Here is a 27,750-nt window from a genome sequence, read left to right on the forward strand (position 1 = left end):
CTGACGTCGACGAGAAATTAAATTTACTATCGCTACCCAAATACTGTAGAGCAAGATGGTCCTTCACTTGATATGCAGAAACTGAATTACAAGATCAGGTGGTTCAAATGACTCTGAGCACTATGGGATTTAACATCTGAGGTCATCAGTCCCATAAAACTTAGAACTACTTAAACCTAACTAACCTAAGGACATCACACACAGCCATGCCCGAGGCAGGTTTCCAATCTGCGACTGTAGCAGTCGCGCGGTTCCGGGCTGAAGCGCCTAGAACCGCTCGACCACAGCGGCTGGCTGAATTAGAAGATCCATATGAGAGAGCTTGAAGAACACACACACACACCACACACACACACACACACACACACACACACACACACACAGAGAGAGAGAGAGAGGAGAGAGAGAGAGAGAGAGAGAGAGAGAGAGAGAGAGAGAGAAAGAAAAGAGGTACTCACGCCTGCAGTCGGGTCCGACGTTGGGCTCGGGGCAGAGGCAGCGCTTATGCGGGTCGCAGATGGCGTTGCCGGGGCAGTCGGCGTCGGCGGCGCACGTCACGACGGCCACGCACTTGACCTTGGGGTCGGGGTCGGGCACGGATCCCGGCGGGCAGCCGCAGCTGTACGAGCCCACCACGTTGGTGCACACGGCGCCCGCTCCGCACGGGCTGCCCGTCGCGCACTCGTCGATGTCTGCGAACAGGCGGCCACCACTCTCACAAATACTCCTCTTCACACACCGGCCTATACCGCTACCGTGATTAAAAAGATCAGGAGGCAGCGTCCAGGATATGACCGAGATTATTTTTATAGTGCAAAAGTAAAATTTCAGCACATCGACATCTACATCTATATTCTTCAATCTATTGTGAAGTCGATATCATAAGACACTTCCCATTGTACAGTGCATTAGGGTTTTATTCGCGTACCGAGCTCAGGAAGAATTTCACCAATCTATTCTTGTCTTCGCAAACCTTAGAGGAGCGATTTGTGAAGAGCCGAAGAACATTCCCCAGATTCTCTAACTATTGGTTCTTGAAACTTTGTAAGAAGAGCTTCAGGGGTTAGTTGACGTTTTTCTTCAATTGCCTGTCATTCCAGCCTTTCCAGCGTTTTCACAATTCAAAGGAAGGCAGACGATGGTTTCGCGAAACACAATTCAGAAAATTTAGAGAAACGAAGTTTGTGGCTGACTATCGCTAACGCATATTTTGGGTACGAACCGCGGAGACAAGATAAGAGATATTAGGACATGCGTGGAGGAATATATATAGTAATTTTTCCGTAGCTCCATTTGCTAGCGGTACAGTAGGTGGAAAAAGTAGTAGTGTAGAAGTGGCCTCCGCCACGCACCGTGCAGCGGCCTTCGGAGTATGCGTTAAGTTGTAGATGTAAATAGATTATGGACTACTTATCAAGTAGCCTTCTAGTTCTCTCCCGCCTCACCCTGATTTTTCACAGATACGCCATTGGCTGCAGCTTATTCTCTCGTTAGCCATTTTAAATTCTTCTTGAACAACGTTTAACTGACATCTCGTGGAAATTGGGTTAGCTGCCTGATATCAGCGTCTTCCAAACACGATATTTCGACGTCAAGTAATGACGTCGAAATATCGTGTTTGGAAGACTCTGATATCCGGCAGAAAACTCGATTTCCACGAGATGTCATCAAATCGCCGGGAAAGTCTAAGAAATTACAACATTTAACTGCTGTAGATATGGACCGTTACGATATATTTCTGCTCATGTTTTGTCATCAGTTTAATGCCTTGCTTATGGGAAGTGACAAGTAAGACAACAACAGTGTCCCGTTTCATGAGCTATAAATATTTATTTAATTAAGAAATAACTGGTTTTCTTGCGCAGTTAGGTGCGCAAAAAATTGGCAATAAATTACGAAGTTAATGATTGTTACAGCACATTACTCAAGGATACGGTAGAGACGCATTGGACTGATAAACAATAGGGTGCAAAAGCAGACACCGGCGCCGTTCTTACCTAGACACTGTTTGAATGCATTTCCAGTAAGTCCAGGCGGGCACTGGCAGCTGAAGCCGCCTGGCGTGTTGGTACACAGCGCATTGGCACCGCAGCGCCCGAAGGGTCCATTGATCTTGTCACACTCGTCGATGTCTGCGATCAAAAATTCATCAGTAAGTAAAACATGTAAAAAAAAATCACCAAACAAAAACACGAGTAGACTTACCTCGTGATTTGGTCGAGTACTTACCAACACATCCTGCTGTTATATCCAGTGGATTGAACGACCAGCCGTCCTCACAAATGCAGTAAGCTTCTTGACCGTCAGGCTTACAGAAGGCGTGGTCTCCACACTTGACGTCTTCGCACGGTGCTGCAAAATGAAAATGATATTTAGAGAATCTACTTTATCTGCAAGTAGTTAAGTCATCATCAGAGGTTCTGAACTAGAGCAAGTAACTGTTCCCTAGCTAATGGTTCAGGCTGACCGTTTCATGCCAGAGATACAGAAGATTTTCGGTGCAACTTGGAACTGTTATTCTGTGAGCCTATAAAATGGAGGTTACAAAGCAATTACATATCAATTACAGCGTCTGGACATGCAGCTGTTGATTATTTCTCCTATTTATTCAGAGTAATTACTGCTGAATACGACGAAATATTTGTTATTGGTAAGGAAGTGATGAATAGTTCAGAGTAACAGAGATTCATAGTAGAACTAGCGCAGAAAACTGTATTACCGTAATCCGCATTGCACCAAAACAAAGACTAGGACAACAAAAAGAAAGGCAAAATATGAGTGCTTTCGGATAATATGAAGAATACAGTCTGATTTTGCCAGTTTATAAGGCAGAAATCCAATGATAATTAGAGATTTTCAACACAGCATTAAATTCGGTTTGTGTCCTTTAGTTGCCAATATATGTTTGAGTAACATTAATTCACTGGTATATTAAAAGCTGCTTTGCGCTTTAATATCACAGACATTTCACATTTATGTAATTGTAAATATGTTAACTTATTAAATGAGTAGTAAACATAGTCCTTTATTGTCGATAATTCGCTACTGAGATTCTGCAAGGAGCAACTATTATGTAAGGTAACAATATTTAGGAATAATAAATAAATACCTAAGATATCTGACTTTTTATAATCTGAGCATATTTTCTGTTAGAGAGAGCAAGGAAAAAATTCAGAATTTAGCGTCACTTGACGTAATTTAGAAAAACGAAGGGAATGCCGTAAAGCAAAATAACCAGACAGATTTCACCCTTGCTCTTCTCAAATATTTTCCTAATTGTTACGGTATTTCACTCCGTTCCCAATAGGCTAACGAAATATCGGTGTGTGTCATAAAAGATGCTATATAACTTTTCGACTCTTTTCAGTGTCATCTGTGACTATATGTGTGTATGCATACCTTATCTCGTAGCAGAATATGCACATGACGTGGAACTGTTCATGTTTGATAAATATTTTGACAGAAGCCCTGCCGAAAAAACTGGAAGAGATTTGGTGTGATCTTTCCACATAGGAGCACTCGCGGAGCGTGTTCAATGGTGAAATTTTATTAGTTTTGGCTACTTTATACACTACATAGTTAAAGACCTGTTACCCAGTATTTTAAACAGATCGTACGATTACCATTTCCATCTTATCATAATATAAATTAGTGCATATTACGGACACAGAGGTCAATACTATTTTTAACAACGTTTGTCACACAAATTAAACAATAAAAGTGATGAAATGACTTAAAAAGAAACTTGAGCAAACTGTAAATTGTAGATTAGATGGACTAGTTGGACGTTGTTAACCACATAATTTCACGAGAGGGAAAAAGGGCCCATAATGGAATGGGAGGAATCTGGATAATCTCTGGACCATTGCGAACGGATATGGACACCTCGGAACTGAAAATCGACCTGTAGTATCTAATTTTAGGTAAGGAGTCCAGCAAAGTGATTGAGCCACGATTCCGCACAGGGCCTGTAGTGTTAGTAATTTTGGCGCTACTCCTGCGTCGCAGTTAATTACTGTCGGTGATGAGACGCCGCCAGCTACGCACCTTTGCAGGGCAGGCGCGGCGGGCTGCCGACGAAGCCGGGCTCGCACTCGCAGTGGTAGCCGCCCTGGACGTTGGTGCAGCGCGCAGACGCGCCGCACGGCTGCCCCTGCGAGCACTCGTCGATGTCTACGCAGTCGGCGGCGCGCGCCACGAAGCCCTTCTGGCAGAAGCACTGCCCGTCCACGCACTCCGCGTTGTTGGCGCAGTCGAAGTTGGAGCGGCAGAGGATGTTCACGTCGACCTGCTCGCACGCCACCTTGGCGTCGGGCTTGCCCGCGTAGCCTTGCGGGCACACGCACGTGTAGCCCGGCACCGCGTTCTGGCACAGCGCGTTCGTGCCGCACGGGCGGTCCAGCGCCACGCACTCGTTGATATCTGCAACGGGCACGTTCACACTCACTTAGTCTGCCAACAGCGGGCGGTACCTGGAGCTTAGCCACCAACATCATTCGACGGCTAATCTGGGTCGTGGTTCCTGATGCGCAGCCCCAGTAGCAGATTGCCTATCTAACTGCTTCCAAGGCCAACAATAATGTGATTTTTCATATTTCATACAATTATTGACCAAATTTCACAAATTTTAGATGTTTACATAATCTACTCATAAAGGTGTATAATCATATGTTAATGATTTAACAGAGCAATACAGGTATTACAGTTAGAAACTGCGTATAAAAGATTGATTTAGCTGCACCTATGGACTTTATGCAACCCGCAACACCTTCAAATACCATGAGCAAGATTTTCATATTCTCTCTCTCGCTACGGGCAAACTATTAGTCCTACAGAAAAAATGAACGGGGCCTATTTGTAGAAAAATTTATGTAGCTTGGGGCCCATTTGTAGGAAATTAATTGCAGTTAAATTTTGTACTGAGGTACATTTCGGCTAGAGGGAAGTTTTTGAGTTATTAAAAAAAACGTGGTTGAAGGTAACTTGAGGCAACGTAACTTGTGGCCCGCAAATACCCAGACTATATTCAAACAGAATGACAGCACTTAGGGACTTCCAACAAACTTTAACCATAATTTCAAGCATTTTCTAAACATGATCTCGCTTACATGCTTAACGACAAATACGTAACACATTAAATCATTCGTAAATTAATCGTAAGTATGAATCTGTTTTATAGATGGGAGCTCGATTGTTTGCAGAATCCGGGTTTACTGGTCTCTATATGGTATGTAGGAGAGACTTTGCAGTATATGGAAATTAGGAGCCCGATACTGCCAGTCCTGAAGCTTTGTGCGGGACTGTGCACCATTCCTGAAAATTTAGGTTAGAACGAGCAAGCGTTCGAGTTCAGTCTATCAGCATATCTTTTAATGACGTAGCTTCAGGTCTTAATCCTACTTCCTGGTTCCTTTTTTTCTGCGCGATTCTTTCGTGACCTCGTAGTCTTCTTCAGATGCTGCGAGCTGTGATTTTGTGAAGACATATAACAACACATCTTGCAGCACTTGAAGGAGACGAACTACAACTTGGCCGAAGCCCCCAAAATGTATCATTAAATATGCAGTCTGCGAAAACCTGACAGATCAGCATATCTTTACTAATGAACTCAATTTAGATAGCGTATGTTATTTATACTTCACAGAGTAACAGCTTCGGTCCACCGGCCGTCGTTGCATCATCACTACGTCAAACATCTGATATTGTGTACCAGGTAATATACTCTAGGGTACAATACTGTGAGATGTTTGACGTCGTGATAATCTTGCGATGGTCAACGGAACGAAACTAGCAATGTATTAAGTATAAAAATAAAAGTATTTCCTATCTAGACTGAATTCAGTAACGAAAGTGTCAAAATAGTATTTTTCTGTTTTCATTTTATACATCAGCAAATCCTCCACTCTGGAGTGAAAATTACATTCTACAACGAATAAAATTGCTGCGCAGGCTCGTAAATTCTTCAGATCTCCATCGTTGCTGCGTTACAGATATTGCTATTCTTCATTACTGATAGAGCGAGATGTCCCAATGGTTAGCAACCTGCACTCGTACGAAATCTGCGGTTCAGATACCCAACCGCCTTTCCAGACTCGAAATTTTTATTATTCCTCAACACTGATTGGAGAAATATTTTATTTTGAAAAGAATACTACAGCCTTCCTTTCCACGTCCTGGATGAATTCAAGCTTGTACAACCATAATGACTCCGTCGTAAAAACGTGTTGCTAAAGCAAATCTTCTTTCCTTTCTTTTTCCCTTTATGAAACGGAAACTTTTAAGTTTTCCCCTCTCGAGTAGCTATTAGCCTGCAAGTGAAGAATAGTGACAGTAGGCGAAATACAGTAATGGTAAGATTCAATGCGATATACTCTTCTTGTGCCACGTGATTCATGAAGAACCTAATACCTTTCTCCAAAATCATCAATATTTTAAACTGACAGGCACTAGTAAGAAAAGGTTTAGTCATGCCAAGTCCTCTATGTCCTTTACTTGCCATCGGAAGAAGTCATCAGACACATCCGAATACAGTCTAGATTCTAGATATGTGACACTGCGCTTTCTATAAGGAGCGATCAAAAAATTTCCTTTCCAAGGACACACTAACCCCTTGCCTACATGAAGGTGCTTATATACACACATCGGAGTCACTCTGGTTTGCATATATGCTGCAACAACAGCCTCAAACGGAAACTTTTTGATCGTCCCTTATTTGTCTGCTGGGTCCAGGTACAACGTTATGGAACTGTGTTTCCTTTTTTTCTCCAGATCCACTGTTCCACTTCGTACTATCTGTGAAAACCTTGCCCTTTTAAAGACGGCAATTTAAAGCGAGGCTGTTTGTTCCGAACTATAAATGATATAATCGACAACAGAGGCTCGTAGTCAGGAAAAAATCTGCAAATGAATAACCACTGACGCTTTAACTGACTGAATACAATTTAGATCTATGGGCAGGGGGAATCACCTATAACGAGGCATGTATAAGAGCAGAAGTAAAATAAAGTATTGGAGGCAATCATTACGTATGTTAGCACTTACTTTATGACTTCTCTGACTAGCGCTTAAGTAAACGGTGGCTATGATGCATATATTTGAAGCATTTTTTTATGTGCACCAACATATATTAGGAATATGATCGATTATCTACCTCGTGTTGTGATGTCCAGTATCTGATGTAAGTATATAACTTACCAGTGCAGCCCTTGAAAGCGTCTCCGGTGTAGTCTTCCTTGCAGGTACAGATAAAGCTGCCGACCGTGTCAGTGCATATAGCGTTCTCGCCACAAGGGCTGTCATCGCATTCGTTTACATCTGGAATATTTGCAAAAATGAACAGTTAGAGCCCGAGCTAGAGATCATTTCAGCCTAACATAATGAAGCGAAAGGCGACATGAAGAGGAATTACATCTGACCAAAACCGGTACAAGGCTTATGAAACTGTACTACACAATACGAGAGAGAAATGTGAAGATAACAGAGGCACAAGGCGTTTGTAAACAAGCTCGGAAAGAAAAATACAGTCATCATAATGAAATATTTTCAAGATATTGAGACCAATCTATAAAGTCAAAGATAAGCGAAAATTCCAGACAAAATATTTAAAATGAAAAATCGACAACATTATTGCACAATAAGTGTACGAGAAAAATGTTATTGAACACTTGTTTTTAATGGGAGACGACAATGCTGACCAGCAGTGATATGATGTTTCATTCTGTACCAGATTATCAAATCATTTTGCGCTAATTAAAAGGAAATACTATTCATCATTCATTGGGTGGTTAACATCGTCATCACTTTTTAATCCTAGAATATAAGTAGCCGAAAATCTAAAAGCAAAGAAACATAAGGATACACAGAGCTTCATAAGCAACAAATTTAAAGAGATTATTCTAAGAAAAAGTGAAGTCTGGAAAAGAAAAAGACACTTATTACCTTTCTTCAAATCAAGAAGTGTTCTTACAATTATACCAAAAAGCACAGAAAATAGAAGTTTGTTCATCGATAAGTATCGTTCTCAAGCTGTTCTGTAAAAGAAATACATCTCTCGAAAATAAGTATATTAGTTATAAAAAACAAACATAAGGGCACCTGGAAAAAACATGCCGTTAAATAGCAAGACAGTTTTATGTAGTACACAGACTGTCGTCATCTTAACCATAGAAGGCCACAAAGAATCGACAGTGGCTACAGAAACAGGAAAAGCACAAGAACTCACCCCTAACCACATCACAGAGAAGCGACGCTGTACAGACATTTAGCAATACAGATCGCGAAATCGATGGTTGTTAGTCTGTGGTTATGGATAAATGTAATATATTCACAAATAAACGCACTGAAATTTCTGCATGTTGACGAGAGAAAAAAGGGTGCTAAAAGGGAGAAGTGGAGAGAAAAGGGTACCATAGCAGGAATAAGAAAAAAATGGAGCCTAAAGCGAAAGAAAATATGCAGAGGTAGTCCGTAAAGGAGAGCAGAATGGTAATCTGTTCTTTTTATCCTTTATCTACATTTCAGCACATATTTCAAATATTGGCATTGTATTACCATACTGTCTGCAGTACTATTAAAGGAATACGAAAAATTTACATGTTATTGTTGTTGAAATAAGCAAGAAAGGATACGAGGGAGAACATACATGTGTGAAGCGAAGACGACAAACAAATAAATGAGGAAAACAACATTGGAAGAAAATCAGGAAAGACAGACAAGTACAATGAAAGCCAAATTGAAAAAAATAGTCCAAACGCCAGTCCCGCAGCTACTAAAACGAGAACTGAAAACCGTTCATACTGTGGAGAGCAGCACTTCGGGCACTACAACGTACATGTCATAAACTCTACGATCTATTTGTCTACTTTCCGTGATTCGCATGTACAGAATTTTAGAGGGCATCAGCTTTCAATGAGAGCGGGAATTTTCTCAGTATATGTGAGATTAAGAAGTAAACATTGTTGGTAGATCAAACTGTCAATGTAATCTGTTCGCATCATTCAATTTGATTGCCTTAGTTTTCTTCTGTCGCGTGCAGTGAATAGTTTGCCCTTGTATACGGGAAAACATTTCAGAACTTGTTGATTGTTTACAAACAAAATGGTTTCGACAAACTCATTAAAAGAAGAGGCACATGTTACTTCGTCATTTTCTATATGTAGTGTAGTATATAGCTAATATAGGGTATAGGGTGTTAGAGAAGGATAAGTGTATCAATTTGAGGTAAGGGTCCCTGTTTCGAAAACGAACGAGTCGAAAATTAGAAGCGAAAATCTTTTTGATACCTCTGACAGTGGAATACACGTAACGGTGCTGTCGTTGCTAAGAATGTAGGGTATGCAAATTTCAGACGAGGTAGATCGGACCAATGAAAGAAAAAGTCTAGTAAATATGGGCTCTGGAGTGCATACCTGAGGAGCTATGAGCATAGTTCATCTTCACTAGTCTGAAATTCATTTTTTCTCTGTAACAAGCGTGCATAGTTCTTAAGATATGCTGTTTAGAGCCCATGTTTACGAGATATTTTTTCTTGTTTTGCTTCATACTACCATCTCTACAAGTTTCCCACCTCAAATTCTTAGCAATAACAGTACCGGTTCACGTATTTTACTGTCAGAGGTATCACAACGGTTTTCACCTATAGCTTTCGACTCGTTCGTTTCCGATAGAGGAACCCTTACCTCAGACTGATCATTTATCTGTCTCCATCATCCTTGAAAGTTTGTAACACCATCTCGGAATCACCCTGTACGTAGATATAATTACGGGTGCCGGTACCTATAACTTTAATGCCATGTTTTCAGACTTGGGTTCCTATGTTAAACATGATCTGATACGTCCCGTCTACAATCTGTGGTAGTGCAAAACACCCTGTATTAGTCTTCAGTGGCCATTTTTATTGAAGTTAAAACTGGGTTGTTATACCACGTCATATTTCACTTCAGACTTGTCCAAAACTCCAAGTTTCGCCGTCTCTGGTGGCTGTCTTTTTCAGAAGGTTTCCGATGTCGCCAAGTGGCTGAATACTATCAAAAACAAGTGTCACGTCACTTGTTACAGGCTTCTCTCAAGTGCCAGGAAAACAGCCTTCAAACATTGACGCGACGCGTTTTCGACTGTGTTCAGCGTCCCGGGACACCGGAAGACTCCCTGAGGAAGATTCCAGCATACGGGTCGAAACGTCAAGGTTTGGAGAAGTTGCAAGAGGAATATTATGCGGCGTAAGATTTAAACTCCAGGAATAAAACATTGACAACTGTTACCCTCCTCCGCACAACGGAAAGAAAATAAAAGTGAGGTACTACACGTGTTTTAAAATTTGAAATGCTGCCTGAAACTCGCGATGGAGGTCCCACTAGCTGTGAGACGAGACGCGCGTGGTGCCCGGTGCCGCTCCCGCAGTATTACTAACTTTCGCAGAAGATGTTGCCGTGTCCGGAGAAGCCCTGCGGACAGATGCACTTGTAGGAGCCGGGCACGTTGATGCACTTGGCGTTGACGCCGCAGCTGGCGGCGCCGGCGGAGCACTCGTTGATGTCGGTGCAGGCGAGCAGCGGGTCGCCCGTGAAGCCTGCCGGGCAGGCGCACCGCGCGCCGCCGGCCTCGCCGTCTCGCCGGCACTCGGCGCCCTGGCCGCACGCCGCCGCCGCGCACGCGTCCTTCGCCTCCGGCTCTGCGCAACGCCAACACACCTGCCACCACCTGCTCGATGCCTGCTCTTTGCCGTCCTTACCGCCTAGCCAACTACACGAGGACACAGTGGCTCCAGGGCACACGCTTTCAGTTTCTACAGGATATATGCTGGAGAATTTCATACTGTAAGAAACAGTGCACGTATTTTATCGTGCCTTCCAATGATGTGAGTCGGCGGTCGGTCTCTCTTCTGAAGCAGTAGGGTAGTAGAAAGAGAATGAGTCAGCTGTGACCTAAAGCATTCGCCAAGCGGCCGTCGCGTTGCGTCAATGCTCGCAGTACAGTCTAGGAGGACTTCGAGGTAGGCCGACCTCAATATGTGGTTATTGAGGAACAATGATCGGAAATGCGAGATGAATATTGTAATGGAAGACAAATCATTTACAAGAAATGCACGCAGCCGACAAGAGATGCAACGTCTTTAGTTCTCAGTTGACCACCTACAGTGTAACACATGTTCATCATGACAATGCGACATTAAAACATTTATTTATTGAAAAAAATGTAAATATTGTGAAATATGTAAAAATGATTGGACACGAAGACGATGTTCATTTACACTACTGGCCATTAAAATTGCTACACCACGAAGATGACGTGCTACAGATGCGAAATTTAACCGACAGGAAGAAGATGCCGTGATATGCAAATGATTAGATTTTCAGGGCATTCACACAAGGTTGGCGCCGGTGGCGACTCCTACAACGTGCTGACATGAGGAAAGTTTCCAACCGATTCCTCATACACAAACAGCAGTTGACCAGCGTTGCCTGGTGAAACGTTGTTGTGATGCCTCGTGTAAGGAGGACAAATGCGTACCATCAATATCCGACTTTGAGAAAAGGTCCGACTGTAGCCTATCGCGATTGCAGTTTATCGTATAGCGACATTGCTGCTCGCGTTGGTCGAGATCCAATGACTGTTAGCAGAATATTGAATCGGTGGGTTCAGTAGCGTAATACGGGACGCCGTGCTGGATCCCAACGGCCTCATGCCACCAGCAGTCGAGATGACAGGCATCTTATCCACATGGCTGTAACGGATCGAGCAGCCACGTGTCGATCCTAGCGTCAACAGATGGGAACGTTTGCAAGACAACAACGATCTGCACGAACAGTTCGACGATGTTTGCAGCAGCATGCACTATCAGCTCGGAGACCATGACTGCGGTTACCCTTGACGCTGCATCAAAGACAGGAGGGCCTGAGATGGTGTTCTCTACGATGAACCTGGGTGCACAAATGGCAAAACGTCATTTTTTCGGATGAATCCAGGTTCTGATTACAGTATCATGATGGCCGCATCCGTGTTCCGCGACATCGCGGTGAACGCACATTAGAAGCGTGTATTCATCATCACCACACTGGCATATCACCCAGCGTGATGGTATGGGCTGCCATTGGTTACACGTCTCGGTCACCTCTTGTTCGCATTGACGGCACTTTGAACAGTGGACGTTACATTTCAGATGTGTTACGACCCGTGGCTCTACCCATCATTCGATCCCTGCGAAACCCTACATTTCAGGAGGATAATGCACGACCGCATGTTGCAGGTCCTGTACGGGCCTTTCTGGATACAGAAAATGTTCGACTGCTGCCCTGGCCAGCGCATTCTCCAGAACTCACACCAATTGAAAACGTCTGGTCAATGGTGGCCGAGCAACTGGCTCGTCACAATACGGCAGTCACTACTCTTGATGAACTGTGGTATCGTGTTGAAGCTGCATGAGCAGTTGTACCTGTACACGCCAGCTAAGCTCTGTTTGACTCAATGCCCAGGCGTATCAAGGCGGTTATTACGACCAGAGGTGGTTGTTCTGGGTACTGATTTCTCAGGATCTATGCACCCAAATTGCGTGAAAATGTAATGTCAATTCTAGTATAATATATTTGTTCAAGGGATACCCGTTTATCATCTGCATTTCTTCTTCTTGTAACAATTTTAATGGCCAGATGTGTAACTGTGGAGAATATGCAGGATGTTAGGGGTATGTCGTGATCATTTACAGCTTAATATGTACCCACTTAAGCGTGTTAGTTGTTTTTCTCTGTAGCTAATATTATTCCCACAAACACGTGACATAGTTTACTACTTGATGTTTGCTGCACTGTAGTAACTGCACCACTAAGTGGACTGCTCCAGTCATACAGACTAATCGTGTTATGTCTAAGAGTGCACACTTCACTTCAACAACTGACCTGCTGCCCAGGGAGATTAAGCACTAATGGCTTGCACTCCCCATATGTACTTTCAGGTACTAACCATCCTAAAAATATACTACTCCGAGTAGCTATAATTATTGGTCAGCAAATGAACTAATGTTGTAAGTATACTGTTCTCAGTCACCCAGAAAATATAAATACCGCATATTGATGACAGTCATGTTGAGTTATAATCTGAAAATGATACATACACTGAAATCGAATTTGGAAAATAAACAAATCCAGTCCGGGCAGAAAACATTGTCTTTGATGTCAAGTATTTGAATGTTGATGATGATGCAGCCATTTACAGCGTTGAGCATGACGTGATTCAATGTAGACAACCACCACAATCTAAAGATGACCTTTTACTGCTGAAACCGACCTCGATAACTTGTTCCATTCCACAGAATTGACTGTAATAAATAATCAGTTTAACAGATATTATGTAGACAGATATTTGGCTCTAAGTTTAGAAGTTTCGTAGTGTAATCGGGAAGGAAGAAAACTACAGCAATTTCCAAAACGCTTCGTGGAATGAAACTCATAGCACATTAAGATGCTTATAGAAGTGCATAATGTCTACTACTACAAAGACTCAGAGAAAATGAAGGAATTACATTCTCATAATTCCATAATGAATGATTTTTTACTCTAAATCCTGGTATTGGGTCGAGTATGTTAATGAAATTGACAATACTAGTCACGTATTTAACAGGTTTTACTGTGAACGATGTTATTTGCAATGGAGCTGGCAGGTGTCCATGCTGCAAACTATTTGCAGTTACTACTGGTACTTTGTACTCTTGTTGTAGGAATAAAATTGGAAGAAACTACTAATTGCAGTTAACAATGTGACATATTTCGCTGCTGAAGAATTTGGATCTATTGCATATTTCAAAATAATAACTCAAATTTTGTTTCGAAGCCTAAAGTTGTGAAGATTGATGTGCTTGACAGAAGCTTACAGAACAGCAATGCTGTCGGTGGGGAGGTAAGCATCAGAAAACAGCAATATCCTACGGATGTCGTGGGGTACGAGACAAAGAACTTACAGCTGGTATTGCAGCATTTACTTGTTTCTTCTTACAAAATCTTTCAAATTAGAGTTTTACGTTGTTTGCCCCAAAGTAGAGGAACCCTTGTAATGGAGGAATAACTAATGGGTAGAGGGTTAACAAAGTCATCAGCAGCCAAAGTTTATGAAAATTCCTTGAACGAATTTGTCTGAAATAAATATCTTTCGCTCAAGATGACAGAGTCTGCAGTTTGGTAGGGCTGGCAAGTCAAGCTGCATTTGAAGTGCCTCAGACAGCACGTAGGTTTTTGTGACAGATACTGGAAGAGACATTCTAATCTTACTGGGGCCATTATTCGAAGCTGTAGATCCACTGATCACATAGTTTCCTGCTTATAGGATTTTTTTCATTGATATGCCATGCTCCAGTCTTACCGTTGGCTGTTAGGACAATGGATAACAACCGAGGTGCTTACTGTCATTCAAATTGGAAATGTGGTAGACCGCTGTTCCAGTTGAAGGGTAGGATTCCCAGATTCGCATGAAAGGTAAAAACGATACAAGAATTTAGACATTTTATGAGGGATTTACATGGGCAGGTTTTCTTCATATTGCGGTAGCGCTGAGGCACACATACTTACGTGAAAAGGCTCTATAACGATGTAAAATTCGAGCAATATATCAGAAATTGCGAAGCACTGCTGTAATTGGACGGCCGCTGTGTTAGAATACACGGTCAAAAAGAGACTTTGTGACAACGGCTTACCTTGGCAGGCGACGTTGGGGTCTCCGTCGTAGCCGGGCGGACAGGTGCACCTGAAGCCGAGGTCGTGGTTCGTGCAGATGGCTCCGCGGCCGCAGGGGCTGCGCGCGCACGCGTCGGGCCCGGCGCAGCCCTCCGAGTAGGGGTCGCCGCCCACCGAGCCCGGCGGGCAGTGGCACTCGTGGCCGTCCAGCGTCGCCACGCACAGCGCGCCGGGGCCGCACGCACCGGGCAGCGAGCACTCGTCCTGGCGCACGCACTGCCGGCACACAGCGCCGCCTTATCTGCTGCTCTCTCTTCGCGCCACCACAAATGTTATACGCCACTAAAGAAAACTTCCATTCATTGTCATATCATTTACATTGCCTCTAGAACACGTGGATCGTAGTATGCAACTTACGTTGGGCTGCATCCTGTCGGTGTCTGAATATGAAGCTGAAAGCGACTGTCAGAAATACACTGGCGGAAACTGAAAATATTTAACACAGTGCAGCACCAGTCCGATGTTTATCAAACTTTGTGAAGATGTTCATCATATAAATAATTAATCTTTCATTCCATTTCTTTTAATATACATTATCAACGTCGGCATGAGGTGCAACCCGCACGAGCATGAATAAACAGTTGTAGTCGTTGTGGAATTAAAACAAACAACCTCGAATATCATCTTGAGGAATTTTTTGCCGTCTCCGAAACACACACTGAGTCACTTCATAAATATTGCTGGCTGGCGCCATCGCATCCCAGACAGGCTCTGCGGTTGAGTAATCGACGGACAGTACAGGCAGATCAAGGATAGATAAATTCCTCAAGGTACCTGTGGTGTGAATTTTAGAGTGGGAGTGCGCTGAAATGTGCCATTCGGTACAGTGTTCATTAAGGGTAAGAGAACTGGGTTTTTTCCTAGAGGCGACTGCTCGACCGCGTCTTGTGATCACTGTTATTGCAGGCAAGTAGCAACACCAAAGACCGTGTTACAACTGTCTGTATCGCGTCTCACAAGTGAAATCGAGTTTCATTCAGTTGGATGACGGTAGCGTGTTCAGAGACTTCGACGCTTGCGCCAAGTGACCGGTACTGCTACTGAATGTCAGTGTGGCCCAGAGCCAAAAAAACTCTGTTGTTAGGCGGAAGCTCCAGTATGGTACGATGTAAGTGTCGTAGGAAATTCATATTTCTTACTATGTCAGTATAGGATTCATACTATACTTATCTGGAATCTTGAGTCCCTGTTTGTTATCTGAATGTTTATTGTGTCCTTTGCCACACAATCTGAGAAAAATGAAACTGAGGATATGATCTTTGAATTTTCATACATCGTGCGGTGTCCTGTATTAACGCAGAGCTCTGCTTTTGCAGATTTACGGTTGGCCCAGGCATGTAAGACGATGGTGCTCATCACATCTGCCTCTCACTGTACAACAAGTCTGGGCATAAAAGGTGCTCCCGCGAAAACCCGAGAACCGTATATTAAACATATCTGCGAGGAAAGCCTGATGGGTCACGGAGTTTCGATTTTTTGGTACATAAAGGCGAGCATTCAGCCTCTCTTCGAAAATTACCAAATCAATCGTGTTATCATATCCAAGGGAAGGGTTGAAGGGCAGTAGTTCTGAGTTGGAGATTTTTGTAAACTGTTTTCATATCTCTCTGGAGAAAATTAGTATTAATGGCAGATTTCTGTTAGCCACTGGTGTTCTAGTTGAACGTTGGTCATTATGGGGCGTGAAGACGGGCGGCTGACGTGCTGCGCTGCAACAGGTCACCGCCGAAACTCGCCAGATGCACCAACATACTGGAATCAGCTATAACGGTTCACCAGTTTCTGGTATGTACGAAATTCTAAAGTCGAAAGATGGCTTTTTTTATCTATACTAAGAATGTCGCATCGGTGAAAAACAAACAAAAACAGGGGCTCATCAGACAACATAGCCATTCGACAATCAGAGCTGACCAAATATTTTTTAAATTTTTTCTGGCACAATGACTCTATGTTTGCTGAATAATCTCGCTACTTAATCTTTTTATTTATTCACACCGTAGGCTCTGGTTGCGTTGCACTGAAATGTGCTCCTCTGTGCCATGCTTGACGCTGGTGCTACTCTTTCGTCACAGACTGTTGTCCCTCGCAAATTGTGACATGCTGTGACCCGCCATCTGCACTCGCTTGCTCCTACTTACACCAACTGATCATGCACCATCACCCCAACACTATCGGAACGATTTCAGAATCGTGCTGCTTTTTGACCGGATTCCTAAAGTCATCCTATGTTGTAGCCTGAAAGATCTTTCGTCGTACTAATAACAGAAACGAGAGCGACGGTACCTCTTACGAAATCTTTCCCTACGTCACCTCTGCTTAATAGGCTTATTGACTGATTCATTGCTCCTAGTTACACCAACTGATCATGCACCATCACCCCAACACTATCGGAACGATTTCAGAATTGTGCTGCTTTTTGACCGGATTCCTAAAGTCATCCTATGTTGTAGCCTGAAAGATCTTTCGTCGTACTAATAACAGAAACGAGAGCGATGGTACCTCTTACGAAATCTTTCCCTTCGTCACCTCTGCTTAATAGGCTTATTGACTGATTCATTGCTCCTAGTTACACCAACTGATCATGCACCATCACCCCAACACTATCGGAACGATTTCAGAATTGTGCTGCTTTTTGACCGGATTCCTAAAGTCATCCTATGTTGTAGCCTGAAAGATCTTTCGTCGTACTAATAACAGAAACGAGAGCGACGGTACCTCTTACGAAATCTTTCCCTACGTCACCTCTGCTTAATAGGCTTATTGACTGATTCATTGCTCCTAGTTACACCAACTGATCATGCACCATCACCCCAACACTATCGGAACGATTTCAGAATCGTGCTGCTTTTTGACCGGATTCCTAAAGTCATCCTATGTTGTAGCCTGAAAGATCTTTCGTCGTACTAATAACAGAAACGAGAGCGACGGTACCTCTTACGAAATCTTTCCCTACGTCACCTCTGCTTAATAGGCTTATTGACTGATTCATTGATTTGGGGGAGGGGACCAACCAGCGAGGTCATCGGTCCCATAGGATTAGGGGAAGAAGGGGAAGGAAGTCGGCCGTGCCGTTTCAAAGCAACCATCCCGGCATTTGCCTGAAGCGGCTTAGGGAAATCACGGAAAACCTAAATTAGGATGACCGGAAGCGGGTTTGAACCGTCGTCCTCCCGAATGTTAGTTCAATGTGCTAAACACTACACCACCTCGCTCGGTAATGGGCTTGTGCCCCGGCGTTAAATGCAGGAGGTGGTTGTGATAATGCAACTTGCAATTGCATTACCACTTGTAAGTACGCAGCTCCTGCGTCTTATTCATCGTAAACAGAATTATTAGGAAAGTATCTGCGCATCAGCCGGTGCTTGACTTAATCGTCTTCTTGAAGAATTGATTTGAAAGGGTTGATGTGAAAACTGTTAAATAACTAACGCTATTTTGTACTGTACTGTGAAAACTACTAGGGTTATTCAGATAGTAAGTTTGCCCTGTTTCCAAAAGGTGGCAGCCCATGTAATGAGAAAGGCGAGCGCACCTGAAAGATAAGAATCTGACAATTGTATTCGACTTACCATTTGCAATATCGCTGCTGTAGCAGATGAAAATAACACCTACGAATTATTCTTCCACTTACTGCAAACTACAGTTCTTCATAGAATTTCCGAACGCGCTTAATGAAACACTTCAGCTACTTGGTCGTCGGGATTACATGACCGAGGAGGTGGAGTGCTATTGGCGAAGGCATCAAAAAGCAGGCGTCAGAACGACAGCGACAAGGAGCGGAGTGATTGACCATATCACAGCAGCGATGCCCTTGTGAAGTAAGTGCTTCACAAAGACGAAATTCAGCTACCATTTCTCGTATTTACCTCGATCTCAGAACCAAAGGTACACAGTACTTAGTACAGGTGATGTGCTGACCCAGGATAACGCTCGCCTATATAAGACACTGCGCAGCACACATATTCTGCGGACGTCACACTGGAAGCGGTCTGGGATCCTTCTGTAGTAATAATTTCGTCCCCGCCGATGGGCACCCCGCTGAGGAACGTCCTCTCCGCTGAATATTTTCACAGTTTCAAAATCAGGTGTAGACGGCCGCCTCACACTGGTTTCAATCCCAAAAAGCAGATTTCAATAGCACATGAATACAAAATTTGATTCCACTATATTCAAAGTATTTCATTTCCTGTGCTGGGGTAGTAGCTCAACATTTGAAGTAAATATTTCGAACTATCTGTCTGTCTTTCATTTTACACCCTTCACTTACTTCCTGGATAATGTTTCAATTGCGTTCCTTCTGTGAATTAAGTTTATCACGTATGCCGAATTTAGCGTCAAGCAGCATACCTCAGGCTAACGATAGTTATTCCATAGTTTACTGTTGCTGGTCGTTTACTCCGCACTTGGTTTTTTAGTGGAAAAATGTGCACACAAATGACGAGGCACGTGAAATAAACTTACCCCATCATACGGATTTCCGACAAAGCCGTCCAGACAAGTACACGTGTAGTTTCCAGGCAGGTTGGTACAGTGCGTGTTGATTCCGCAAGCACCAGGCAGTTCACATTCGTTTATATCTGTCAACACAAAAGGTGGTGTTACGGTATTTAGCAAGTAAACACAGAGAACTTCACATTTGCTTTCTCTCTCTCTCTCTCTCTCTCTGGCTAACACACACACACACACACACACACACACACACACACACACACACACACACACACACACAAACAAACAAAAAACAATTACTGATGTGTTAAGCAAATATGCACGCAATTCAAAACGATCGCAACTTCTTTCCATGAATGATCAGTAGAAACATTTAATGAAGAATTGAGAGGCGAGGTGCTTAGTTACGATGTTCATTTTCAGCATTTGCTGTTTCATTCTCGTAATAAAAGTGAAATTAATGTCTGTATAAAGTGCACATTCCCGTCGAAGTTGTCGTAATTGTACCGGCTGTCGGGTCCTTTGATGTTTAGGAGCCGCATTAGCGACATCTGCCTGCACTTGGAGCGGCAGAAAACACCCTCAGGACGAGGGGTACAGGCTGTAATTTTGAGGCGGCGAAGGATTGTTTATGACTCGTGTAATGAGCGATGACGTGTCGGTATTTCGGGAGATAACCTCGTTGGGCAGGCAACAGGCGAGCGAGCGTTACGTCCGAGCGGCCTTCAGGAATGTCGCGTCATCGCCGATGAGTGCAGGACCGGCGCGGCGCAGGAAAACCGCGACCTCTTTCCCCCGAAGGCTCCGACTGCCGCATCCGGCTGAGAAGCGGTCGCAGTGCCGAACTTGCTGCGTGATCGTGTTTTAGGCTCGCCTTTTGTAGTATACCGCTTTTTATTAGGAAACATTTCGTGCCATCTCTCTTAAACACGATGGTCGTCTAATTTAGAGATGAGAGACGACCCATGTTTTTCTATAGTGTAAACTGAAATTCTAAATGCGCATTCTATAGAAAATTGATGTGCACGAATTTTTCTTTCGGTTTACTGCTTTTAATTGTGAGGTAATAATCACTGCCCTATACGAAAAAAGTTCTTCTTTATCAACTCTGCAGGCTTAACGACAACTTGTGAACTCTCTTTTCCGAACTTGTAAAAACATGAGTCGCTAGTACTAATTAATCCGAGCCTCTTTAGTGCCGAATATCTGGACCAAGTCAATTAGTTTAACCATTTAGGGGTTATACAAACTTTCTTCCTTGTAGATGGTAACTCCAAGCTGCAGCAGAAGATAGAAGTGACTTATAGAGAACATTCAATCAAATGTCAATTTACTACCATCACAGTTCACTTGTTCTTAATGCATCTTTCACTTTGGAACGAACGGCAGCAAGGAAACTGTTGAAGCTTGTTAAGACCAAGTCTCGTAAGACGTAGCACCACTTTTATTTTGTGAACGGTTCAGGATATCTAAACGAGATTTTAGGCAAATGACGGCACACAGAGAGACACGTAATTTTGTTACGTAGTTTATACTCCAAAGTCTTGTATCAACAGAGGTATCAAACAAATATTTTTTAATGGAACCACATACTTTTAAAAGCATTCCAAAGTTGACATTGAACCTTTTCACAAAAATAGCCGTGAAATGTACTAGAACTGTAAGTCAAGGCGGCCGCAATCCGCCGTTGCCGTGTAAACACCACCAAATGGAGCTCTCGTGCCTTTCACCCTTTTACTTCTTCCCACAAAAGGTGTTCACTTAAACATGAGTAAACTATTCCTAAGACTCTTCTAATAAGCTAGCAGTTACTGTACAGTTCCGTTTACAACGGTCTTAGCTGACCCTGTATGTATATCTTACAAATAGAGTCCAGAGAAAACACATCTTATCTTAGCAGCGTAAGCCTATTCCTACTGCGCATAACGACGGAGCCTGGCATAAGAGCACTTGGCGACGTTTACACCGAAATAGCAGATTCCAGCCATCTTGCCTTGCAATTTAGCACATTCTTGGACAGTTTTTCGAAAACTTTGAACTTCAACAGTAACAAGTCTCATATCACTGTACTCGTCTTTTAAATGGCTTTCTAACGCCGCTAAAAAAGAACATCGTACTATTCTAAATATATTTGCTTCCGTATCTCGGTCTGTACAGAGCTTAATAATATGTTAGTAGTTTGGACTGTTTATATTCACATAACATACAGTGAAAAGATTTAACTGAAGTTACAGCCGCAGAATCCATTTTCTACCCCGCAAGCATGACAGTCATGGCGTGCATTTCTAAGAGTGTCATTTACTGCAGGCCAACAGAGGTGTTCGTCTCTTCGCGAGGAACTTCTGTTGGGCAGTAATCACAACCCCGGACGATCGGCTGACTTACCTCTGCATTCGACCTCTCCGTCTCCCTCGTAGCCCGGATTGCACTTGCAGAAGAAGTGTGCCGGCAGGTTGCAGCACTCGGCGTTGGCGACACAGCGGGCCCTGATGGCCGGGTCCTCGCACTCGTCGATATCTGCACAGCACACGAGGTGTCATAATGACGAGCAGCTCAATTTCTAGGAGATATTGTTCTATGAAAATGAATGTGAAGTAATGTTAGTTCAGTAACGTGAAGCCACGGACTATCTGCTCGCTTTCTTGATCATTTTATTCTCGTTGCCTTCGATGGATACTAAGTTTGATAATACTACTGAATTTAAATGTATATCTATATTCCGCCGTGGTTACTTTGTGTATCACTGCCACTCCTCCCATTTCCTCTTGCAGTCGCGAAAAGTGCGCAGGAGAACCAATTGTTGGCAAGCCTCCGTGTGAACTCGAATGTCTCTAATCTTGCATATATGGCCTTTTCGCAGAAATATACTTAGGATGAAGCAGTATATTAACTGACTCTTGTACAAACGTACGTTCTCGGAATTTTAACAATGATGCGCAACGCCTCACTTGCAGCGTTTGGAACTGGATGGGGGAAAGCGTTTCTGTGACGCTTTCACGCTTACTGAAAGAACCTGTGACTTACTTTAATCACGCGAGGAACAAATTTTCTGGGAAAGAAAGCTTTTATTAAAGACAATTTCCTGCGACTAGTACTCGACTACGGTAAGGGTGAAAATTATGACTTAAATTTTTCCTTTTCGGCCCTACGAGTGCGTTGTGGCAGGTATTATCCGTATATATGTGTGCGCGGGGGGGGGGGGGGGGGGGGGGGGGGAGGACGAGGGGAAATTCGTATTCTTTCATCACTTACGTGGCAGGTCTGAGAGTACAGTTTTTTAACGTCCTCCGTTTCCATACTCTGTTCCAAGAAGAAAAATTATATTCCAAAAATTGTATTCCATATCATTTCTAGGATAATACCCTTCTAATTCGAAGAAAAACTTGAAAATACCTCTACAGAAAATTACTTTCTATTACTACTGAATATGGTCATCATTTCAAGAACTCTTGCTTTCCGGTCGGTACTTCCGATATTCCCGAAAGTTTAGGCTTTTTAACTGTCAGATACCTTTGGCTGCGGGGTATGTTAGGCAATTGTGCTTTAAGAGAGTTTCATTCTTCTGAATAAGCAAACCTAAGAAGTGTGGAAAACTTCCACAGCACTCGACTAGTAGGTTCGGTGGAAAATTAATCTCGCCTTTAGGTCTCCAGGCGCGTGTGTCTTCTCCAGAGACACAACAGTCACATAGCTCTGAGGATACTCGGTAATCTAAGCACGTTGTCGACCGGGTTTCATATTAAGCGACTGGCGGCTAAGGACTTTCCCAGTGGCATTCAGCCAAACCGGTGGCATCACCAGCTTATTTATCGAAGCGGGGACAGGAAGTGGCCCTGACCCTCCGCATCCCCGAGCGGGAGACAGCACCCTGGATGACTGCAAGTTTACGGCGTGCCATCGCATTGCAGGAACACGGGCGGCAGGCGGGCGCGTGCCAAGGACGGCTGCACCTCTGCCTGGCACAGGCGTCTCCAAGCGGCGTGGCGGGCTGCCTAGCGGCCAGGCGCTCCCAGCGACGACATGGAGCACAGTGCTTCTTCCTCCGTGTCTTACAGCACTTTTCCTGTATCTTGGGCTCGGCACTCCTAGTCTAGTTATGTCATCCTGAACGTATTTGCGGCATTTCAGCCCCAGTCCCATAGTTTTCAGGTCGTTCTTCACGGACCTAACCACGTGCTAATCAAAGTAGTCGCATTAGCAACAATACCCATTCGGCCGTCCATCCGAGTGAAACACCCGAGCGTGGATCATAGATCTAAACGGATGGTTTCTTTGAGTGTACGGATGAGTGCGTTTTGTTGCCAATGTGGTTAGTGTCACTATCTTTATTGCTGTTACATCATACGGCTCATACGAGAGTTCATCATCAGATACTGTCTCTCGCCATGTTTAACTTTTAGTTCAAACAGGAAGGAAGTCGCCAAATAGTCGCGATACAATCAGTTCTTTATTGCATAACTAGTTTTCAGCTACTGTAGCTATCATCAATGCGCAAGTAGTAAGACTCAATAGGCTTGCAAATGCACGTGTTATTGCAAGACCTTAGCTTAATTGAATGAAGTTATGTATCTCAGTCGTTGAGCATAGCAGTTTCAACGGAATTCAACCTCATTATCATTTGCTTATAGTTGCCTCAGTTCATTCTACTGATAACATGGTGTAATATAGATTTTCTGGAAATTTTGCTTTTAAGAAGTTTTTTTAGGTGAAACTTTTACGTCAAATTAGGAGCCCTATAAATTTAGTTTTTCTTCTCTGTAACATGCTGATGTGCGTCCCTTCATTTTAATTTCGTATATTATTTTTCATTGGACTTCCTTTCAGTCTAAGGTGTTTTTTGTGGCTCTCTACGTAAGAAATCATATAATCCTGCGACACCCTGAAATCTAATACTAAATATTTCATATATCCAAAAGAACAGTTCATACATTTGAAAGAACAGTTTATCGTACCATGACAATTTGAAAAGGAAAATATCTGAAATTTTTATGACTTTTCTGTATAAAACACGGAATTTAAAGATACGGTTAATCATGTGCTAATGTGAACGATGAAGGCATCAAATTTATTTATTTTGAAATTCAGCTGGTAATATATAACAGGATAAAAATCTTACATTAAGGAACTCCAAATGAATACGCATCATTGCAAGCATTCATTACGTTAACCTTCAGCTTGTGGCGGTAAGGAAAATAGGTTCAAAATGCTTTCAGTGGCGGTGAACAGTACTAACAAATTGGTGGTAAATATAACGCCATTGGCATGGTTTCACAAACGTGATAAACTTGAGATAACATACCTACCAGGCGTTTGCACCTAAGAGGTCGAGGCATATGCTACGACATAAGATAAAAGATCGTTGGAAGATTGGTAATTAGTTACAGAAGCTTATTTTATACACATGTATTATGATGCCATAGTCAAAGCAGTACTGTTTCAGTAAGAAGCCGAAAACACTTACGGTTATCTTTTTTGCTCTTTCCAAATATAGGGCATAAACTACAACGACGATATCTGCTTTCTAGAAATCCGTGTCGTTACAGAGGAAGAACATGAGAAGCAAACGAGCTTGCGCGCGCACTCCGCGCTTAGAGGGCGTAACCGGTCCGGTCCGGTCCGGCACGATATCGGCAGATGAATCGCTCTCTCCATCCACTTCCTCAGCAGTGCTGGGTACTCGTTAGCACTGCACGTGTCTCTAGGCAACCAGTACAGTTAACAGACACACGCTCGGCCGCTTCCACTCTGGTTTTCCTCGCATCTTGCACGAAATGACGGGGCACATGTTTTGGTATGCCAATTGACGTAGTTTCAGGGTTAACGGATTTCCAAATCATCGTTCAGTCTTACAAATTTAACCTATTTAGATCGAAAATTCTTGATGAATGAATCGTTTTTTACTGTTAAAAAAAGGTCTGAACAAAGGACATTAATGAATTTAGAAATATATTCAGCTCTTTTTCTCCCGAAATACCAGGCGTTTATTTCTCTGCTGGAAAGATATCCTTGCCCATTATTGTTGGAAGATCTGGACATATCTTCTTAATGAGCGAAACATCGAAACGCCTTCATCGAATCCCACACTCAGAGTTTAGACGTTGTGAAGTTTCAGCACATTGATTATTGGAAGAACTAAAACTAAAACAAAACTCCTCCCGAACAAGCCATGAAGGCCCAACGGTACCCACCGGCCGCCGTGTCATCCTCAGCCCATAGGCGTCACTGGTTTCAAATGGCTATGGTCATCAGTCCCCTAGAACTTAGAACTACTTTAACCTAAGTACAACACCCAGTCATCACGAGGCAGAGAAAATCACTGACCCCGCCGGGAATCGAACTCGGGAACCCGGGCGCGGGAAGCGAGAACGCTACCGCACGACCACGAGCTGCGGTGCGCATATGGAGCGGCATGTGGTCAGCACACCGCTCTTCCGGCCGTATGTCAGCTTCCGAGACCGGAAACGCTACTTCTCAATCAAATAGCCTCACAAGGCCACAACGCTGGGCAGACCTGATGGTCACCCATCCAAGTGCTAGCCAAGCCCGACAGCGCTTAACTTCGGTGATCTGACGGGAACCGGAGTTACTACTGGGCAAGGTCGTTGGCTGTATTGAAGGAACCTCACACGTTTTATGGGTCTCCACAACGATCATAATTTGGACGTCAGGAACTCTGTCGTTGCATGAGATCCTTTTGAAAATAATTTTCTCCGCTTTGTGCAGTTACACGAAGTTTTGAGGAAAGCTACAGTCCTCAGGCATTTCAGTAACTTAAATCACATCTGTGTGGCTTTTATTTTTTAATTTATCTGTTTTAAGTTTTTTTGCTCTTCGAAGAGCTACGGGCCATTCGATATTAACTTGAACAGTTAACTGTTGATCGTGGTCTTGCAAAAGATATTGACGCTACTGCCCTGCATCTATTTGTATCGGAGATAAGGACGGTCACAGAGCGGCAATGCTAGTGTTAATAAAGTTTCTGTTAATTGGTGGATGATTGTTATGCTAGAATTTATCGTCGTGACTGAAGGACGTAGGTATATTATCTGGCAGAATTTTTCTGGTTTTCAATCCAAATATGTTTCGCATGATAGCCGCGTACTTCTTGACTAATCATGGCTGAGATAACGGCACAGAGATGAGGGTAATGTTCTCTCTCTCTCTCTCTCTCTCTCTCTCTCTCTCTCTCTCTCTCTCTCCCCTCCTCCCCCCCCTCTCTCTCTCTCTTTCTTTCCCTTCTCTGCCGATGAAAACAAGAGGAAGTGGAGGGTCAAAAGCCATGCGAGTACGTGGTCTTTAACTTCGGAAATGCAGGACAAATGGCGGCAAGCACAAAGTCTCCATTTAATTATCCAGTATTTCGTTATCAGTACTGTTAGATGACCGCAGTAATACGTGGTTTCTAGTTTTACCTAGTATGTTTCCGCTCAATGTAATGAACACACTGTGGCATTTCTCCACTTAACGACCAATTCCTGATGATTACAGAATTACACAGGAAACCGGGAGATGTATATTACATAGGCCTGCAGAAGTGTCCTGTTTATTCTCGCATGTTAACACATTTCCTTGACGAGGTATAAGTCTTGTATCTTAAGTGTGAGTCGTGCGGGGTCGTATCGGTAATGTTTCTCCACAGCTATCTATGGTAGTTGCCCAACAACGGGTTCTGGATCATCTCCCGTGAGACTTGAAAGCACTCATCGCTCCGGTTCAAGGAGTTCCTTTCGTCTTCGGACGGAAGCGGATGGGAAGTGGCAACGCTGGCCGAGTGCAGCGCACCGGGGTAGTGCGGAAATACAGGAGGTTCAAATGGCTCTGAGCACTATGGGAATTAGCATCTGAGGTCATCAGTACCCTAGGTTTAGAACTACTTAAACCTAATTAACCTACGGACAACACACACATCCATGTCCGAGGTAGGATTCGAACCTGCGACCGTAGCAGCAGCGCGGTTTCGGACTGAAGCGCCTAGAACCGCTCGGAATACAGAGGGAAGCAGAACTACTGGGTAAAGGCCACTTGAATGGAGTATGCTGTGGGGCAAGTAGCACGATCGGCCGCAAGCAGCGGTTGGAAGCACTGGTGAACAGGCTATAAATTTTCAGCACCGGCCAGGGTAGGTGCGAGAGAATTTGGTGAGCACGTTTCTGAACATTTGCTTCCGACATCTGTGCGCTATGGGTGGCATGCCTTGGCGAGTTCGTTTGGTCCTTTGTATCAGCAAGTGTAGGCTACGGTGGATACTGATGTAGCTGTCACGCATTCCTCTCCTTGTATTAGAAGTTCTGGTCTGAGAACTTAAATGGGGTCTGTTTTGTCGTTTAAAGCTGTACGGGTTAATTCGGCTTTAAAATTCCTTTTATTTTACTCATTATTGTGGATTATTAGAAACTAAATTCTCTGGTGTTTATTCAAAGCTGTAAATTTGTTGTTATCAAATTCCTGAGTTTCACAAATCCTCACTAGTCAGCTATCTTAGTTCAAGTTAACCTAAACTTCTTAACATCTCTCACAAAGTTGCCGAGGTTCTTGGACCCTTACTAGTTAGATTTGTATACCACCGCTGTCTGGGCGTCTCCAG

General features: G+C 43.4%; 1 protein-coding gene across 1 annotated transcript in view; it reads right to left on the reverse strand.

Moving 5' to 3' along the window:
* Nucleotides 1-27,750, reverse strand: part of LOC126270278 (uncharacterized) — a 589,946-nt gene that overhangs the window by 389,045 nt on the left and 173,151 nt on the right. The window contains exons 6-14 of the mRNA XM_049974059.1: nucleotides 21,552-21,683; nucleotides 19,179-19,294; nucleotides 14,678-14,933; nucleotides 10,409-10,669; nucleotides 7,195-7,314; nucleotides 4,048-4,422; nucleotides 2,230-2,352; nucleotides 1,998-2,132; nucleotides 459-692 (exon numbers count right to left, since the gene is read on the reverse strand). Coding sequence (XP_049830016.1) covers nucleotides 459-692; nucleotides 1,998-2,132; nucleotides 2,230-2,352; nucleotides 4,048-4,422; nucleotides 7,195-7,314; nucleotides 10,409-10,669; nucleotides 14,678-14,933; nucleotides 19,179-19,294; nucleotides 21,552-21,683 — 1,752 coding nt within the window. The remainder of the gene's footprint in view (nucleotides 1-458; nucleotides 693-1,997; nucleotides 2,133-2,229; nucleotides 2,353-4,047; nucleotides 4,423-7,194; nucleotides 7,315-10,408; nucleotides 10,670-14,677; nucleotides 14,934-19,178; nucleotides 19,295-21,551; nucleotides 21,684-27,750) is intronic.

Source organism: Schistocerca gregaria, chromosome 1 (assembly GCF_023897955.1).
Source record: "Schistocerca gregaria isolate iqSchGreg1 chromosome 1, iqSchGreg1.2, whole genome shotgun sequence".
Taxonomy (NCBI): domain Eukaryota; kingdom Metazoa; phylum Arthropoda; class Insecta; order Orthoptera; family Acrididae; genus Schistocerca; species Schistocerca gregaria.